General features: G+C 44.9%; 1 protein-coding gene across 3 annotated transcripts in view; it reads left to right on the forward strand.

Moving 5' to 3' along the window:
* SUFU (SUFU negative regulator of hedgehog signaling) overlaps window positions 1-15,669 on the forward strand; it is a 988,972-nt gene that overhangs the window by 207,536 nt on the left and 765,767 nt on the right. For all 3 annotated transcript variants that reach the window (XM_069611674.1, XM_069611675.1, XM_069611676.1), the window contains one exon: window positions 13,896-14,038. In XM_069611674.1, coding sequence (XP_069467775.1) covers window positions 13,896-14,038 — 143 coding nt within the window. The remainder of the gene's footprint in view (window positions 1-13,895; window positions 14,039-15,669) is intronic.

Consider the following 15,669-nt stretch of genomic DNA (forward strand, 5'->3'; position numbering starts at 1 on the left):
CAGGTAAAAAAAATTGCACTACCAACTACAAATAGGGTCCTACAAAAAGGAAATTCAAAAATCAAAACATAAATACTATGACAAACGAATAACCAAAGCCACCAACACCCAAAATGAACTATTCAACGTTCTAACCGAAATGAGGAACCCAGCGGGCTGCCATAATGCACCAGTACCCTCACAGAAACAATGCAACAACCTTGCAGACCACTTCAAGAATAAAATCTGCGACATCTACCAGATCATACAAAGCGGACAAGCCAACCAAATCGCACAACCCATGCCACCAACAGTGGAATCGCAGAATAAATTCAAAATCCTCTCTGAAATATCAGTAGAGTCTTTCATCAAGCTGGTAAAACATAGCAACAAAGCAGGCCCCCCCCCATGGATCCATGCCCCCCAGATATATACAAATCAATCTTCACACAGGGCACACCATTGGAATACTTCAGAAATCTCTAACTTGTCACTCGCAACAGGAGAAGTACCACAATCCTTCAAATCGGCATACATTAAACCTCTCCTCAAGGACATGACTGGCAACGTAGAAGACCTCTAACTACAGGCCAATCTCAAAACATTCCCTAACCAGCAAAACTGCTAGAAACCTAAGTCTATAAACTAGCACAGGATCATGTGGAAAAATGCCAGCACCCGGACCAAGCTCAAGTCTGCTTTAGACTCACAAGAGGAACAGAGACGGCACTTTATATGGGACGTCAACAACGCAGACTCCGACACAATCTCTGCTCTCATACTACTCAACCTCTCAGCAACGTTCGACACAGTCAGCCATGAATTCCTCATTAAAAAAGCTAGGATTAATGGGAATAGCTGACCTAGCCCTGCTCTGGATTAAATCATTCCTAACTGACAGAACGGAAACAGTCTGGATAAAACCCTTTAAATCCACTCCACGAGTCATCGACTGTGGAGTACCACAATGATCGTCCCTATCACTACTGTTCTTCAATATCTACCTGAGAACACCAATCAAGCTCATCAAAAGACACAGGCTCACCTGCTACAACTATGCAGATGACGCACAGATCTACAAAATCAAAGACACAAGAAGAGAACACAACACTGGAATATTACCTTAAAGATTACCTTAAAGAACACTGAACGAATGAACACAACCATCTCAAATTCAATCTAGGCAAGACAAATGATTGTCTCCAAAAACCAGGAAAATAACAAGCACATCCCCTGGGCCAGATATCTACGAACCATGTCCACACCATCCAAAATAGTCAAAAACCTTAAGGTCCTTATGGACAATACGCTGACACTAGACCCTTCACTAAATGCAATTATCAAGAAATGCTTCTTTCTCCTACGGATGACAAAAGGAATCCTACCATTCCTCTCGTTCACTCCTAAAACACTGACTAAGCTTCTTACTACTACCTGTATCCTTTTGGTTTTCTAGACTTCCTGTTTCTTCTTACATGCTGCGCAATGAGGCCTACCGGCTAGTTGCGCTCTAAAAAAGATATTTGACATTAACCATCGTCGCACTCATGTCCTGGATAGACTATGCCAACAGCCTTTACCTTGGAATGCTGGAACATCTACTGAAGAACCTTCAATGTTTCCAAAACGCAGCAGCTTGACCTCTCCTCAAACAATCGCAAAGAGACCACGTCACCCGAGCGCTAAAAATGCTACACTGGATCCCAAACAAACGGCAAATTACATTCAAAACAATACTACACTAAGAACAGACGCCCTAACTGCAGGCGAGGGAGCACTAAGCCATGAAGGAAGCCAGTGATACAGGGACCACCTATAACCCGGAGGGAGGGAATCGGCCATAGTAACCCACGGAGACGATGGGCAATCCCATGGAGACCAATGTACGATCCTAATAATATACATCTCTTAACCCACTACGGGGAAGGTGGGTTTCACTTCCCCCTACAAATCGGAGGGAGGGTACCAGCCCTAGATCGCTGGGTCTCCTGGCAACCCACAAACGACCCAATACCATACACCTCACCCCTAGAGGGAAGGGGTCCACACCTCTTTCCTACCCTCGCACCACCCAGCGGCTCATAAAGACGAGCCCACTCGCGCAGAACACGGCGAGGGACTAGGTGAATACTGCACACCCTAAGCAACAAGATGAGAAAACGCTTCACTAACCCAGCTACCAAACCTCAACTGCCCGCTCTGCATACACCTCTCAAACACTAAACAAACAAAAACAACTTCCTTGCGCTGTAATCCGCACCCACTTCCCTACACAGTAACAAGAAAACAAGTCACACATGGTCTCGCACAACAGCACATGGAAATCTACTGATCCATGACTGCATCCATGCTCAGCGAACTGTGCCTTACCGAAATGAAGCTGCCAACAGTGCATCGCTTTCTTCCTCACTATACTTTTGTTCCGCTTTGCCTCACTAACAACCCCACCCTTTTAACTTTCAGAGCCACCAGACGACCACTCTGATGGTGATAGTGCGCGGTATAAATATCCTTGAACATTATCATAACATTAACATTTAAGTTGTACACCTTTAAAATGTAAACTTGTGAGATTACTAAAGTAATACAAATTTTCCAGTGCAAAGAAACCTCTAATGCCATTGAAGTCGACATATATTATCATCCAAAAGAGCATTGATCAAAAACTTTTAAGAGTAGTTTCTTTCTCCCGCCCAACCCTGCAATTAAATGCAAGATGTACGAATTGTCCCAAAATAACTGTACCTGAGAAGTGTATTCACACTTGTCAATTGCTTCCAAGCGTATATGGATTATGCCAATACCACCAATCCCACATATTGGCACAAAGAATGATACTCATGTGATCCCTCTTCTGTCACACCCAGTGTGCATTCATGGCATATATTTGCATTTTTGTGCAGTCCATGTACATGCTGCCAGTTTTTACCCTCCTTGAGTCCCACCACAGGGGTTAAGGGGTATTGAGCTCCAGTCAGTGCTAGCACTCTTGTGTCAACTTAGGTGACTTTGTAAGTATTGTTGCTCACCATAGGTCAACCAGAACAGCAGTGTGAGGATCAACCTTGTTACTCTAATGAATCAATTTCCATCTACCTGTGGCAACCCAAGTAGTAGTTGGGTGTCGAGTTGTGCTTTTGCCAAGTTATTCCATCCAGAATACATTATAGAATTATATGCGGAAACTAATGTGAATTCAACTGTTTAGATACCTTTTAATTGTTCTAAAGCGAATTCAGTATTTAGACAATCTAATAACTTAAAGCAATTTTACTTACAGGTTAATCCTTTAAAATAAAGAGGGATGTCTCTTGTATATGCTTCTCCTCTCATTTTCTTCCTTCACTCCTGACCTCCATCTTAAACTCTCTTCTTGTCTTCAAAAACTGCATGTCATCCCACTTTCTCTCTCAATACAGATAAGACTGAAGTCTTATTCTTTCCCTCCAACACTATTCCTCCTCCTTCTCCCCCTCCTTCTATTCACTTTCCGCTTGCTAATCTTCCTCTCTCTGCCCATGCTCGTAATCTAGGCATTTACTTTGACTCCTCCCTCTCCTTCACCCACCATATTTCTCTCACCTCCCGTGCATGTCGCTACCACCTTTTCAATATTCGCAAAGTATGCTCCTCTCTCACCTTCGACGCCACTAAACTTTTAATCTCCTCCCTTTTCTTCTCTCGTCTTTTCTACTGTTCTCTCCTCTTCGGACTCCCTGCTTCTCATCTTGCCCCCCTTAAATTCCTCTACCACTCTGCCATTCATACCCTCTGTCTTCTCTCTCCTCACGACTCCATCTCCTCCTCGCACTCACATCTTGGCTGGCTTTCCTTTCATTCCCAACTCAAATTCCACTTCCTCTGTCTTGTCTTTAAATCTCTTCATGATCTTGCTCCCCCATATCTCTCCTCTCTCATCTCATTTTACACTCCCTCCCGTTCCCTGCGATCTGCAGACCTCTTCCTTCTCCTGGTTCCCCCGTCCCCATGTGCCGCCTCCTCGTTTTCGCTCCTTTCAGCTCCTTGCTCCCTCCACTGGAACTCCCTTCCTCTCTCCATCCGTTCCATCCCCACCTATTACACCTTTTGTCTCCTTAAAATCTCCTTCTCCACTCCCCTCCCTGATACTCTGATCCTCTTCTACCGTCCCCTCTTCCCCCTTTTTTATCCTCCTCATCTTAACTCACTCTCCCTGCTTCGTTTACTCTAAAGTCCCCTCTTCTCTCTCGCCTTCAGCTTATCCCACTTCCTGTTCCCCACTTCCTTCCCCTCTCCACCCCTTCCTCCCTCATTTATCTTCACTGGCAAATTGTTCTAGTTGCTGTATTACTGGTTTGACTCATATTTTGTAATTGCTTCTACTGTTATTGTATTCTTGTTGTTATAATGTAAAGCGCTTTGGTGTAAAGTGCTATATAAACACAATAAACAAACATATGCATTGCTCTTCTCGTCATATAGCACTTTACACAAGCTTGCATTTGTGGAATTCCCCCTCTCAGGTTGTGCTTCAAGTGTTAATAAAAGTAATGATGTTAGAATATTTCTGTCTGTAGCAAAATGTCTGTCTGCTCCTGTGTACCGTGTGATATTATGAAGGTACTTTTGATATGTAATGGCAGCTACTAAGGAAGATCATAGAATTTGTGGGGAGTTCTATGAACTTCACATTTTAACTTGTTTGTTTAGAGTAGCGTTAGGAACCTGGTTGGTCCAAGTGCTACACACTGTCCCTCCCCAAGGGTTGTCAAGACCAGACTGCGAGAGCCTGCTGCTTCCCCAGAGACATGGTACTTCCTCATCAGCGGTCCTTATGTGGGATGTTTTCCCTCTGAATTACATTACCCAAGATGTCTTGCAATACGCTGCCTGCAACCAGGGGAATGGTCCTCCAGGTAGTATTGTTTGGAAATTACAAAATTACAAAATCTGGGAGCCCTTGGGGTTCCTGCAACTAGGAGGAAAATGGATCTCCGCATTACCCAACAAGGATTTAAGGGAGGGATCCCTATGTGTCACTCTCACCAAGGCGCAGGTGATCTGGAGAAACACAGCTGTATTGCCCTGCATAGGAGTGAGTGTCCAGATGATTCCAAATGCTGCACGCAACTTTAACTCTTCCTTGGGACTGATCAGAATCATCAGGTAATAATTCTATCAGAAGGACCTTTCAAAAACCACAAACCCACTTGTGAATACACTTCTAACTAATTGGTAAAAAATCAATCTTATTCAACATTATTAAATTACATTTATCGATAGTCTATATTTGTAAAATATGTTATCTATGCAACATACACAGAATCTATGTGCCTCTAATGCACTCAACTTCTCTCAATCTACCTTCATCCACACTCCTACAATTGCATACACACTTAAATTGTTCAGTGCTCAGTATAAGGAACAACTTGGTTTATACATCATCAATATTGCCGTCGCTTTCACCTCTACAACCTTCGTAAAATTCGATCCCTCCATACCTTTCATGCCACTAAACTTTTAATTACCTCCCTCATCTTCTCCAGATTCTTCTACTGTTCCTCCCTTCTCTTTGGACTCCTCCTCTCATCTCTCCCCTCTCAAATCTGTCTACCACTGTGCCATCCGCTCCCTATGCCTTCTCTCACCTCTTGATTCCATCTCCTCATCTGTCATGATGCCTACCCCCGGAGCACCAGGCCAGGCCCAGCACCCCCGGAAGCAGGCATCATGCCCTCGGGTAAAAGCCCAGCGGCCCCTTATAGGGGCTCTTTGGACTCCGTCCTGGCGCCTTTGGCGCCAGGCTCATGTTGGACATCAGTCCTGGTGCCATAGGCGCCAGGCTCATAAAGGGAGGTGTTTTGTGCACTTACCTGATGCAGACCATGCTGCACGCTTCAGGCCTCCCTGAGACCTGAAAGGGACTATTTTTTTCATAGGGACTATTTTTTTCACTCGGGCGTGGCCAGGGAAGGATACATACCTAGTTGGGGAAGGATACATACCTCGGACGACTTTGGATGCTATTTAAGCCACGCCCAGACAGCAGCTCATGCTTCGCGTTGTTCTGCTTCCTGCAGCTTAACGCTCACCGTGTCCTGCTCCTGCTCCTGGACTCCAGCCATGCCCGCCTCGAACCTGGAAGACCTGCAAGGAAGGAAGAGAAGAAGGTGAAAACCAAGGACTATTTCAAACTTCTTACCTGCATCCGGAATCTTCTCGCCAGCATCCCTAAAGAAAGACTTCCATTTAAAAGCATCCCGTTGCTCGCTGCAGCGCCACGCTTCACTCACCTGTCCTCGAGACATCTCCCGGCTCCATCGCGGCTGTCAGCATCGGACGCCACATCTCTGCACCTAGGGGAGAGAGCAAGAAACAAAAGGGTGAGCAGAAGGAACACAGAAGGAAAGTCTGATTAACAGCCATAATACTTACCAGCTTTTCTTCCACATTTCGGGTCGGCGCCGCCCCGTTGGCAGGTACCGTACCCCTGCCCCCTATGGGCAAAGGACAAGAGACATTTCTGGGGAATGATAAGGACATTTAGAGGGATCGCCCTCATCACTACTCACCTCGGCAGTTTAACCCCTCGACGCATCGCCTTCATTCTGCACCTGAAATAAAGGACAGATCACAGGTTAGAAAGACAACATAAAGGGGGCTTGAACTTTGAACTTTCATACTTACGGCGCATCGCTCAGGAAAGTCAAGTGGATTTTACCAGCGCCATTCTGAAAACCAGTGAAGTAACTGGACGAACGCGCGCCCCTGCACCAGAAGCAGGATGGAGTGTTCATCCTTCCAAACCATAAGGTGAGCTTAAACCGGGGTTTGGAGGAAGTTAGTGAGGAACAAGGGGGAAAGGGGGGAGCTAGCACACTATTCTGCAGACTGTTAATCCCCTTTCTCATCTGCAGAAGGATATTCCTACGGGCCAGGCAAGCACGATTTGGAGGTCCTGTCCAATCGGTGTTCCGGGTCCTGCGCATCACGCTAGAAGAGGCCACAGCAATCCAGACTAGACCAGCGCCCCTGTGGGAACCAGGTGAGCGTTACATCATCTCTCACCTCTCTAGGTTGGCTCTTTTCACTCCCAGCTCAAATTCAAGTTCCTCTGACTTGTCTTCAAATCCCTCTATGGTCTTGCCCCCCCTACCTCTCCTCCCTTCTTACTTTTTTATACCCCTTCTCGTTCTCTCCGCTCTGCTAATCCTTTCCTACTCTCCTCCTCAACCACCCTGCGCCCCCCCTGCTCTTTCCAACTCCTTGCTCCCTTCCACTGGAACCGCCTCCCCCTTCACATCCGCTCTTCTCCATCCTACCCTTCCTTTTGCTCTTCTCTAAAATCTTATATTTTTCACTCACCTCCCTAAAACCCTTTGTTTCCTCTCCTTCTCTCTGCCTCTCTTCTCACCTCTTACTCATGCTCTTCCTTACCTTCTCCATCCTAGCTACCTCCTGCCTCCCTACCCCCTGCGCTCATCTAGTCTTACTTTTCCCTCTTCTTCCTCACACATTCCTGCATTCCCTCTTACTCCCGCTCGTACGTCCACTAACATCTACCATTCCCTTGCACACCTCTGCCCCTCCCTACTCCCTCACCTCGTCAATATTGTAAATTGTTATTTATACTGTTTTCGAGTTGTATTTTGTATTTGTATTTTATTTATAACGCGCACCGCCAGGTCCGGGGTCATCAGGGCGCAAATTTGAAGGTATATAGATATACCTTCAAGTTGTACATTGAATATAATAATAATGATAATAATAATAATTTGGCATTTATATAGCGCTACGAACCCTCAGGTATCTGAGCGCTGCTTATTATTACCCACGGTGTGTGGTACTCATTTATCGACCTCGGAAGGATGAAAGGCTGAGTTTGGCCACGATGGGATTCGAACCTGCGATAGCAGACTCTGCACTGATGTCAAAGTGAGCGCTCTACTCGCTGTGCCACTTGACCGGCGTTATACAATTGATTCAATTGTCATTTTATGCTTGTTGTATTTTACCTGGTCTCATGTAAAGCATTTTGGATTAAAGGGCTATATAAATTCAATAAAATACAAATGCAAATATTATTGCTGTTTCTACTCTGAAGCTTTTGGTGCTGGTCTGTTGGTGAAGGGTCACCCTAAGGGGAGCTGACATCCTGTTTCTGTTTTTCTACCACTATGAGGAGGGGAAACCTGTACCTGTAGGAAACCTCACTTTCTGCTGTTAAAAACATTGCACTGTTTTTCATTAAAACTTAGAACAACCTGTTTTTTGTCTGCTTTCCTTAAGAACCTATAAGCATGTATCAAACTGATACACACATGAACTGTCACATATTGCTCCTTGGCCTGCCACACTTTACTGAGGGCTTCACACATTTTACAGTGAAAAGCATTTCTTGGCACAAGTGCTCCACATCGATTAGATTAATACTTGCCTGTGTCACAGGGGTTTATGCTATGTTGACCACTTAGTAGTGTGGTGAATCCTGCAGAGTCATCCATGGACCCCAGCCTAAAATCTCCTCCCATGTGGCCACGGGAAGGCAGCCACTACCTGAATCCAACTTGGGTGGTGCTATTATGAGGGAGGATCAAATGGGATGAGATGGCTGCCAAGGCAAAGCGGGTTGTTTATTTATTTGTATAGCGCACCAGACCCGGGTGTATTCGGGCGCGAAAGCAAAAAGAGGGTTGTTCAACTTAGGTTACAGGTTACATATTAAACATGGAGGTACAGCTGTGGTTGCAAGGCTGTAGACCTGTGTACAAGCAAATATACAAATATACAAGATGAGCAGAAAGCAAAGCAGATATAGAAGATAAACATAAAGTCCCAGGTGTCAGTGGGGGGAGGTTGTGTCATGTTCTTTTAGCCATTGAGTCAGATTGGATCTGAATTGCCGGTAGGGGAGATCTTCCCTTAGATCAGGGGGCTGAGCGTTCCAATATTGTGATGCTTTAACAGCGAAGTTGCTCCCACCAGATTTAGTGAGTTTGAACCTGGGTACTAACAGGAGGTTGGAGTTGGCTTTCCTCAAGGGGCGAGAGGCTGCTTGTTTGGTAAATCTGTCTGTAAAATATTGCGGATCTGCGTAGTTGAGGCATTTGTGTGTAAGGGATGCTGTTTTAATGAGGATTTTGTCTTTTGTGGAGAGCCAGTTGGTGGATCTCCTAAGGTCTGATATGTGGGCGCTTTTAGGGAAGTTTAGGGCGGCTCTCAGGGCATTATTGTGGAGTGTCTGTATTTTGGCGATGATGTGTTTGTTGCTGCCTATGTAGAGGGCGTTGCATTAGTCTAGCTTCGACAGGATTAGTGCCCTTGCTAGGGTGACACAATTATTGGGTGAGAGGAAGGGCTTGGCTGCTCTGATTTAACTTGCAGGTGTAGGAGGTGGCTGAGGCCATGGCACTCACTTGTTTGCCAAAGGTGAGCGTGGAGTCTAAATAGAAACCAAGTGTTTTAACTACTTTAGCCGCAATGTTGTTATTGTCAATTATGAAGGAGTTATAGTTGGGGCCTAATTTATTGATGTTAGAGGAGGTGCCTAGAATGAGGAGTTCGGTTTTGTCATCATTCAGGCATAGTCCATGGGAGGCCATCCATGCCTGGATGATGAGGTAGATTCTGTTCACAAAGGCCAAATCCTTTTCATAATCTCCCGTCAACGGGATGAGGATCTGTGTATCATCTGCATAGTTCGTGTAGGTTATACCTAGACCGTCTAGATCATCGAAAAGGGGCTTTGTGAAAATATTGTAAAGGGTGGGCGATTCACATGATCCTTGGGGTACGCCGCATGAAGGTGCGGGGTCTGCAGCTGCTAGGGGTGAGAAGACTCGCATTGTCCTGTTTAGGAAGGACTGGATCCATGCGACTGCTTCATGGGAGAAGCAGGCTGCCGTGACCAAGTGTTTGCAGAGTATTGCATGGTCTACCAGGTCGAATGCGGCAGAGAGGTCAAGGAGTAGTAGGAGTGAAGTCGTGCCTTTATCTCTTAGTGTATCTATTTGTGCCTTAAGGTCTAGGAGTGCAGTCTCGGTACCATACTGTGGTCTGAAGCCTGACTGTCGAACTCCTAGGAGGTGGCTTAGTTCCAGGTGGTGCTGAATTTGTAGATAGGCTACTTTATCTATGATTTTCAGTAGGAACGGCACAGTGGTTATGGGGAGGTAATTGATAGGGATGGAGGGATCCAGGGTTTGTTTTTTAGGAGAGGGGAGGTCCCAGGACTGTTTCAGGTTGTTTGGTATAGTGTCTGATGTGAAAGGGCTGTTTATAAGTTTAGTGATGAAGGGTGAGAGTTCACGGGCGGCATCTTTTATGATTTGGGCTGGACATGGGTCGCCCTGGCAGTTGGAAGGTTTGAGAGTGAGGATGACTTTCTCGACTTCTTCAATGGAGACTTTACGAAAAGTAGAAGGGAGGGATGTCCAGTGTGGGTGGAGAAGGGGTGCATTTCAGAGTTGGTGGTGAATTGGTCATTACCTTGGATGGGGTGCCTGTGTTGACAGTATTTGGGCCAGTTATGGTAGCTTTTTTGTTACTGATCTTTGTCTGAAGCATTGTTATCTTGTTGGCAAGGGCATTTTGTATGCCTATGCACCAGTTCTTATCCTTGAGGCAGGAATCAGGGGTTTGGATGGGGGATTCTACTTCCTTTAGGATGGCGAACAGTTCTTTGGTGTTAGATTTAGCTTGAGTGATACGGGTATTGTAGGATGTTTGTTTCGCAAGGATGATTTCTTTTTTGTAGAGAGTAGCTAGTTTCTTCAAGTTGATTTTGTTGGTGTCTGAGGGATCTGATCTCCAAGTTTTTTCACTCGGGCGTTTCTTTTGTTTAATGTCTTTCAGTAGGGGTGTGAACCAGGTATTTAGGTGTTGGCAGGGTTTGCTCTTCCTAATTTTCAGTGGTGCGATAGTGTCTAGAGAGGCTAGCATCACTTCATTGTACTTTTCTACCATGGTGGCAGGATCAGACTGATCTGAGATGGAATTTAAGGTGGGGAGGATGAGGAGGATGAGATTTTCAAGGGTAATATTTTTTTTTGTTTCTGGTAGGGGCGGTGGGCGCTAGGATGCTATTGATTTTGGGTGTGGAGGCTTCTAGTGTGAAGGATACCATATAATGGTTGGACCATAACTGCAGCTTTATGGAGGTGATAGTAGTTGGGCAGTTATGTTCGGCAATCCAATCAAAAGAGCCTTCCTTTGATATGTGTAGGTTCAGTAATCTTTTGATTAAAGCCTAGTTCCTCAAGGGTGCTGTTGATTTGTAGGGCATTGGGGTCACGTGAGTCATTGAATCCGAGGTTGAAGTCACCTAGGATGAGACATTGAGTAGAGTTTTTTAAGTTGTCAGATAGTAGGTTTGTGAGGTCTTCCTCAAAGGTGCCTTGGGGGCCTGGTGGTCGGTAAATCAGGTGGAAGGTGATGGTTTGATTGTTGGCAATGGTAAGTTTGGCTGTCAGGGATTCACAGGAGTTGGTATTAAGGGGTGAGCAGAGTCTTAATGCTAGATTATTTTTGACAATTATAGCAAGGCCACCGCCTCTAGACGTGGCGCGATCCATGCATATAAGAGTGTAATTATCTGGGATGGCAAGCATGATGGCTGGTCCTGCTGCGGGGTGGAGCCACGATTCTGTGATGGCCAGGAGGTCTAGGTTCTCGTTTTGGATTGTGTCCGCTATTTCAGTGGCATGGGCTACCATAGAACGGGCGTTTATTAAGGCAGCTTTTATTCCAGGTAGAGTAGATGGGGTAGACGGTGGTTGGACATTGTGTTGGCGTTTTGGAGGGCAGGTGGATTCTCTAAAGATGCGACTGTTGAGTTGTAGTCGGTGTTGGCCAGTATTATCTGTGTGCGAAGGAATGTTGGTGGTATGCGTGGAGTGCTTTTTGTGGTTTAACTCATTGTGGTGACTCCTTTGGGAAGAATGCAGTATTTGTCCTCTTATGAGGAAGAGGAGCCTATGATTTCCAAATACTTAATGGGATGCTGTTCCTGGACAAGACCCTCCCATGAAACAACCAAATTAACATTCTCTTAAAAATAATCCATACAGAATAAGGTCTGTACTTTGCGAGTACATTGTAGACGTCCAAACCCCAATGTTAAGTCACAAACCATTTTTATAACGCCTAACTCTGAAAACTCTCAGTTCACTAAGCAATCAAAACTAAATGTATATAATGCCTGTGGCACTGGGACGCGGAAGAAGGACCAAGAGTTAGTAAGGATCAGGGGTGCTATTGAAAAGAATTTGCTGTCTAGTTGTTCTAAAGCAAGACACCTAAGCGGAACATTTAAATGCCAAAATGAGCCCCAGCTGTAGGAAGGAGTAGCAGAGGCAGAAGCAATGTGGAGTGAGGCCGATTAAGTTGGGCAAGGTCGCTGACGGGTGAAAAGTGGTTGCCGCAGAAGGAACCGCCCCAGCAGAAGCTGGTGCGGGAACAGGTGGTGTGCGGTTTTGCAGAGGTGCGCGCATCAGGAAGCAGAGTCGTGGACGGCAGTGGGGGGGTAGAAGCCCAGCCGTGTGGGAGACGTGCTCCCGATGGGAGTGGTACAGGTGTGTGGGCGGGCGCAGAGACCAACTGAACCTGTGGCGCTCCGAAGAAGAGCCATGCAGACAGCTGAAAATACACAGGAGCTTTCACTGTATGGTCAGACCGCAGAAGGTCCGCTGAAACAGCAAGGAGTGACGTGGTGATGCTGATGGAGAACGATGAGTTGAGCTCAAGGAAAAAGGTAACCTTGTGGCACTCCGAGCAGGACATTTTGTAGTAACACCTTTGAATACCGAACAGGTAGAGTGAGGCAACAAGGGCGCAATTCTCCTTTTATGAGAACAATTTGGGTATAAACTGTAACCCACATTGCCAAGAGACTATAAGGACAGGCTGCAATTGTTCAACTCTCCTCACAGGGGCTACTGGTGTGGAGAAACTTGTAACAGATATTGCCACTAACAAAAAAGACCAATTGTAGTTGTAGAGGTGTTTCTTCCTGCAGGCGAGCATACCAAGAGACGGTTTTGAAGAAGTGTTGTGACAAAAAGGTGGAGTGGAAAGAAACTTTTAACTCTGTCATTCTGACAAACGTTTGTATAACAAAAGATATTTGCTGTGCTGCCTTGACAAAGATATTGTGGTATCCTTATATCTGCTTTACATTCTGGGAAGAAAACATTGTGGAGGAAACAGTAGTTATGATCTTGGAACAAGTATTTTGTGAAAGAGACATTTACTTTTCCAAAAGCAAGAACATATTGAATGGAAAAGACATTTTGTGTTGAACTGAATAGAACTTTGTTGAATCGAACTATTTGCAAAGGAATTCCTGCATTGATCTAGGGGAAGGGAACAACCCCTGGTTACAAGGAGTGCTTAGGGGAAATCCTAAGTTTAAACTTTAGCACTGTTTTGTTGAACTGAAATCAGACCGATTTACCTAGTACAGTTTGGTTATATGTAATTGGTGTGGGCGCCAGATACATTTGGACACTCAGTCAATTTTCTTTAGTTTTAGTTTGCTAGGTAAGAACATTCTCGTTAGGATAGGGACAGATATGTGTTTCTCACCCCTCTCATTTAACCCCTGCTCTATTTAGTTTGGGATGGTACATTTGCTGTGTTTTGCCATCCAAAAGTAGGTGCAGTGACCTCTGAATGAACACTACTTCGATTCAATTAAGCCTATGGATAATTGATAGAGCACATTTCTACAACAAAATTCTGTCTTGTGAAAAGGTCACAGTGATAAAACAAGTGATTTTACTGTGTAGAATTAATTTAAAATGTGTTGTCTGAAAAAGTTGATGTTTAGACATTGATTTGCTGTTGTGTATTAATTTGCTGAATGGATCTACATTTGAAAGATTCTGCCTTAAAATTAAATGTTAATCACTGGAAATTGTTTTGTTCCCTTTCTAAAGAAAATACCTTCTGCAGTGGTGATCATGTGTCGTGGCACAGCCCATTGGATAACAGTGAGTCAAGAATACAGCACATGCTACTGACTGAAGACCCTCAAATGCAGCCAGTGCGCACACCCTTTGGAGTGGTTTCATTTCTTCAGGTACACTATCTTTATTTATTGAAGAACTCGGTGTGATTTTGAATAGGAAAGACTTACGAAGTAGGCAATAACAGAGTGGAGGCAGTTCTTGGGGACTTTATGGAAGAGCATTGCTTGAGTGACCTATATCAAGTGGGGATGAGGTAACAGAGGGAACATATGCATGCGGGTGAAGAACATAACAATATTATTTAACCTGAACATCCTGAGAAATTACAGAGTGGCCCTATGGGTAAAATGCAGGAGATGCATGTCAAGCTTTGGATATGATGGGGACAGTTTTGGGGCTGCTCCTTTCATCGCTAGCAGTTGAAGTTTGAGTTGCATTTTGTATAGTTCCACTGAGACAATATATTTGGCTGGGGGTGAGCGTTCCAGTGAAGTGGGGCAAGTAGAGCAAAGGAGCGAAAGTGGAAGGAGACACCGGACAAATGGGTTGTGAAGAGACGAGGGGCTGAGAGTTAGCGAGGGAAGAGTTTAAGGTCGCTGTCGGAGAATCCTGAGGTTGCGAAGCAGGGGTGGGGTAATAAATGGAAGGTTGGCATTGTAGGTAGGGAGAAAGAGAACTATTATGAAAGATTGAAGAAATGTAAACATGTTTCATATATGTAGACATTCTTTTTTGTTTTGTCAATTCAATTTTTTTGGTTGTGATCTATTTTTCTTGGCAACATGAACCAACATTGTTTTGTTCGTAATAGAAATAGATCTGAAATACAGTATTGATGCACAGTAATCTGAGTAAATTGAATGACAACATAAATTGCAACTTAACCCTCAAAAGAAAGTCCAAGGCACCCATCTAACAAAAACCTAATTCTGTTCAGTGCTCATCATTTCCTATATCTGTATGAATATCGTGATTTTGATTTTCCAGCTTCACCTCCCCGTCTTAGTTACAGCACTGTGAAGGCCCAAAGATCCTGAGGTTATGGTGTACCCCTGGATAATCATTTAGTTGGACAAATTGAATACAAAAATCTCCAAATACCTTGGCATCTCGCACTGGAGGGAGGCCCCATTTTTCCCATGCTGCCTCAAACCATATTCTCGACCACCATTCTCAAATATCCAGTGCTATATTCGTTTTCCAATTCCAGGCTTTTGAGACTCTGGCTGCCACCAGTAGATGCACAAGCAATTTAGACATTCATTTTTTAACCTTTGTACATTATTTATGAAAATGCAAGAAAATGCTTCTTTGGACAATATTTTGCCATGATGTCTGGTCTTGTGCATTATGGATCTGGAGGAAGGTGGCAGTTGATGACACCAATTCCAATCCGCAGTGTCAGTATGTTTCTATGCAAAGCACTGCTGTTTCCGGCCTTCTTCCCAGGCCAGATACTTGCCAGTGTCTTTCTGCTGCTTTCAGAGCTCCAGTGTTCAAAGCAGAAGGGAAGAAAAACCATGAAGAGGGACCCAAACTGTCAGCAGACCGCTGCATTGATCGACTGCAGAGAGAGCAGTCAATGAGAAGTAAAGTGGAGACGCTGATGCAAACACACAGCAGAGACTGTGCTGCTCCTCTGCTGAGAGGGAGCAAGCTGCACCGAAAAGTCTCTGCTGTGCACAGCGTAGACACCAGCAAGTCCACACAACAACCGTGTGGGCAGCTAGACCCCCGCGGC

Source organism: Ambystoma mexicanum, chromosome 8 (genome assembly GCF_040938575.1).
Source record: "Ambystoma mexicanum isolate Mex_15411 chromosome 8, UKY_AmexF1_1, whole genome shotgun sequence".
Lineage (NCBI taxonomy): Eukaryota > Metazoa > Chordata > Amphibia > Caudata > Ambystomatidae > Ambystoma > Ambystoma mexicanum.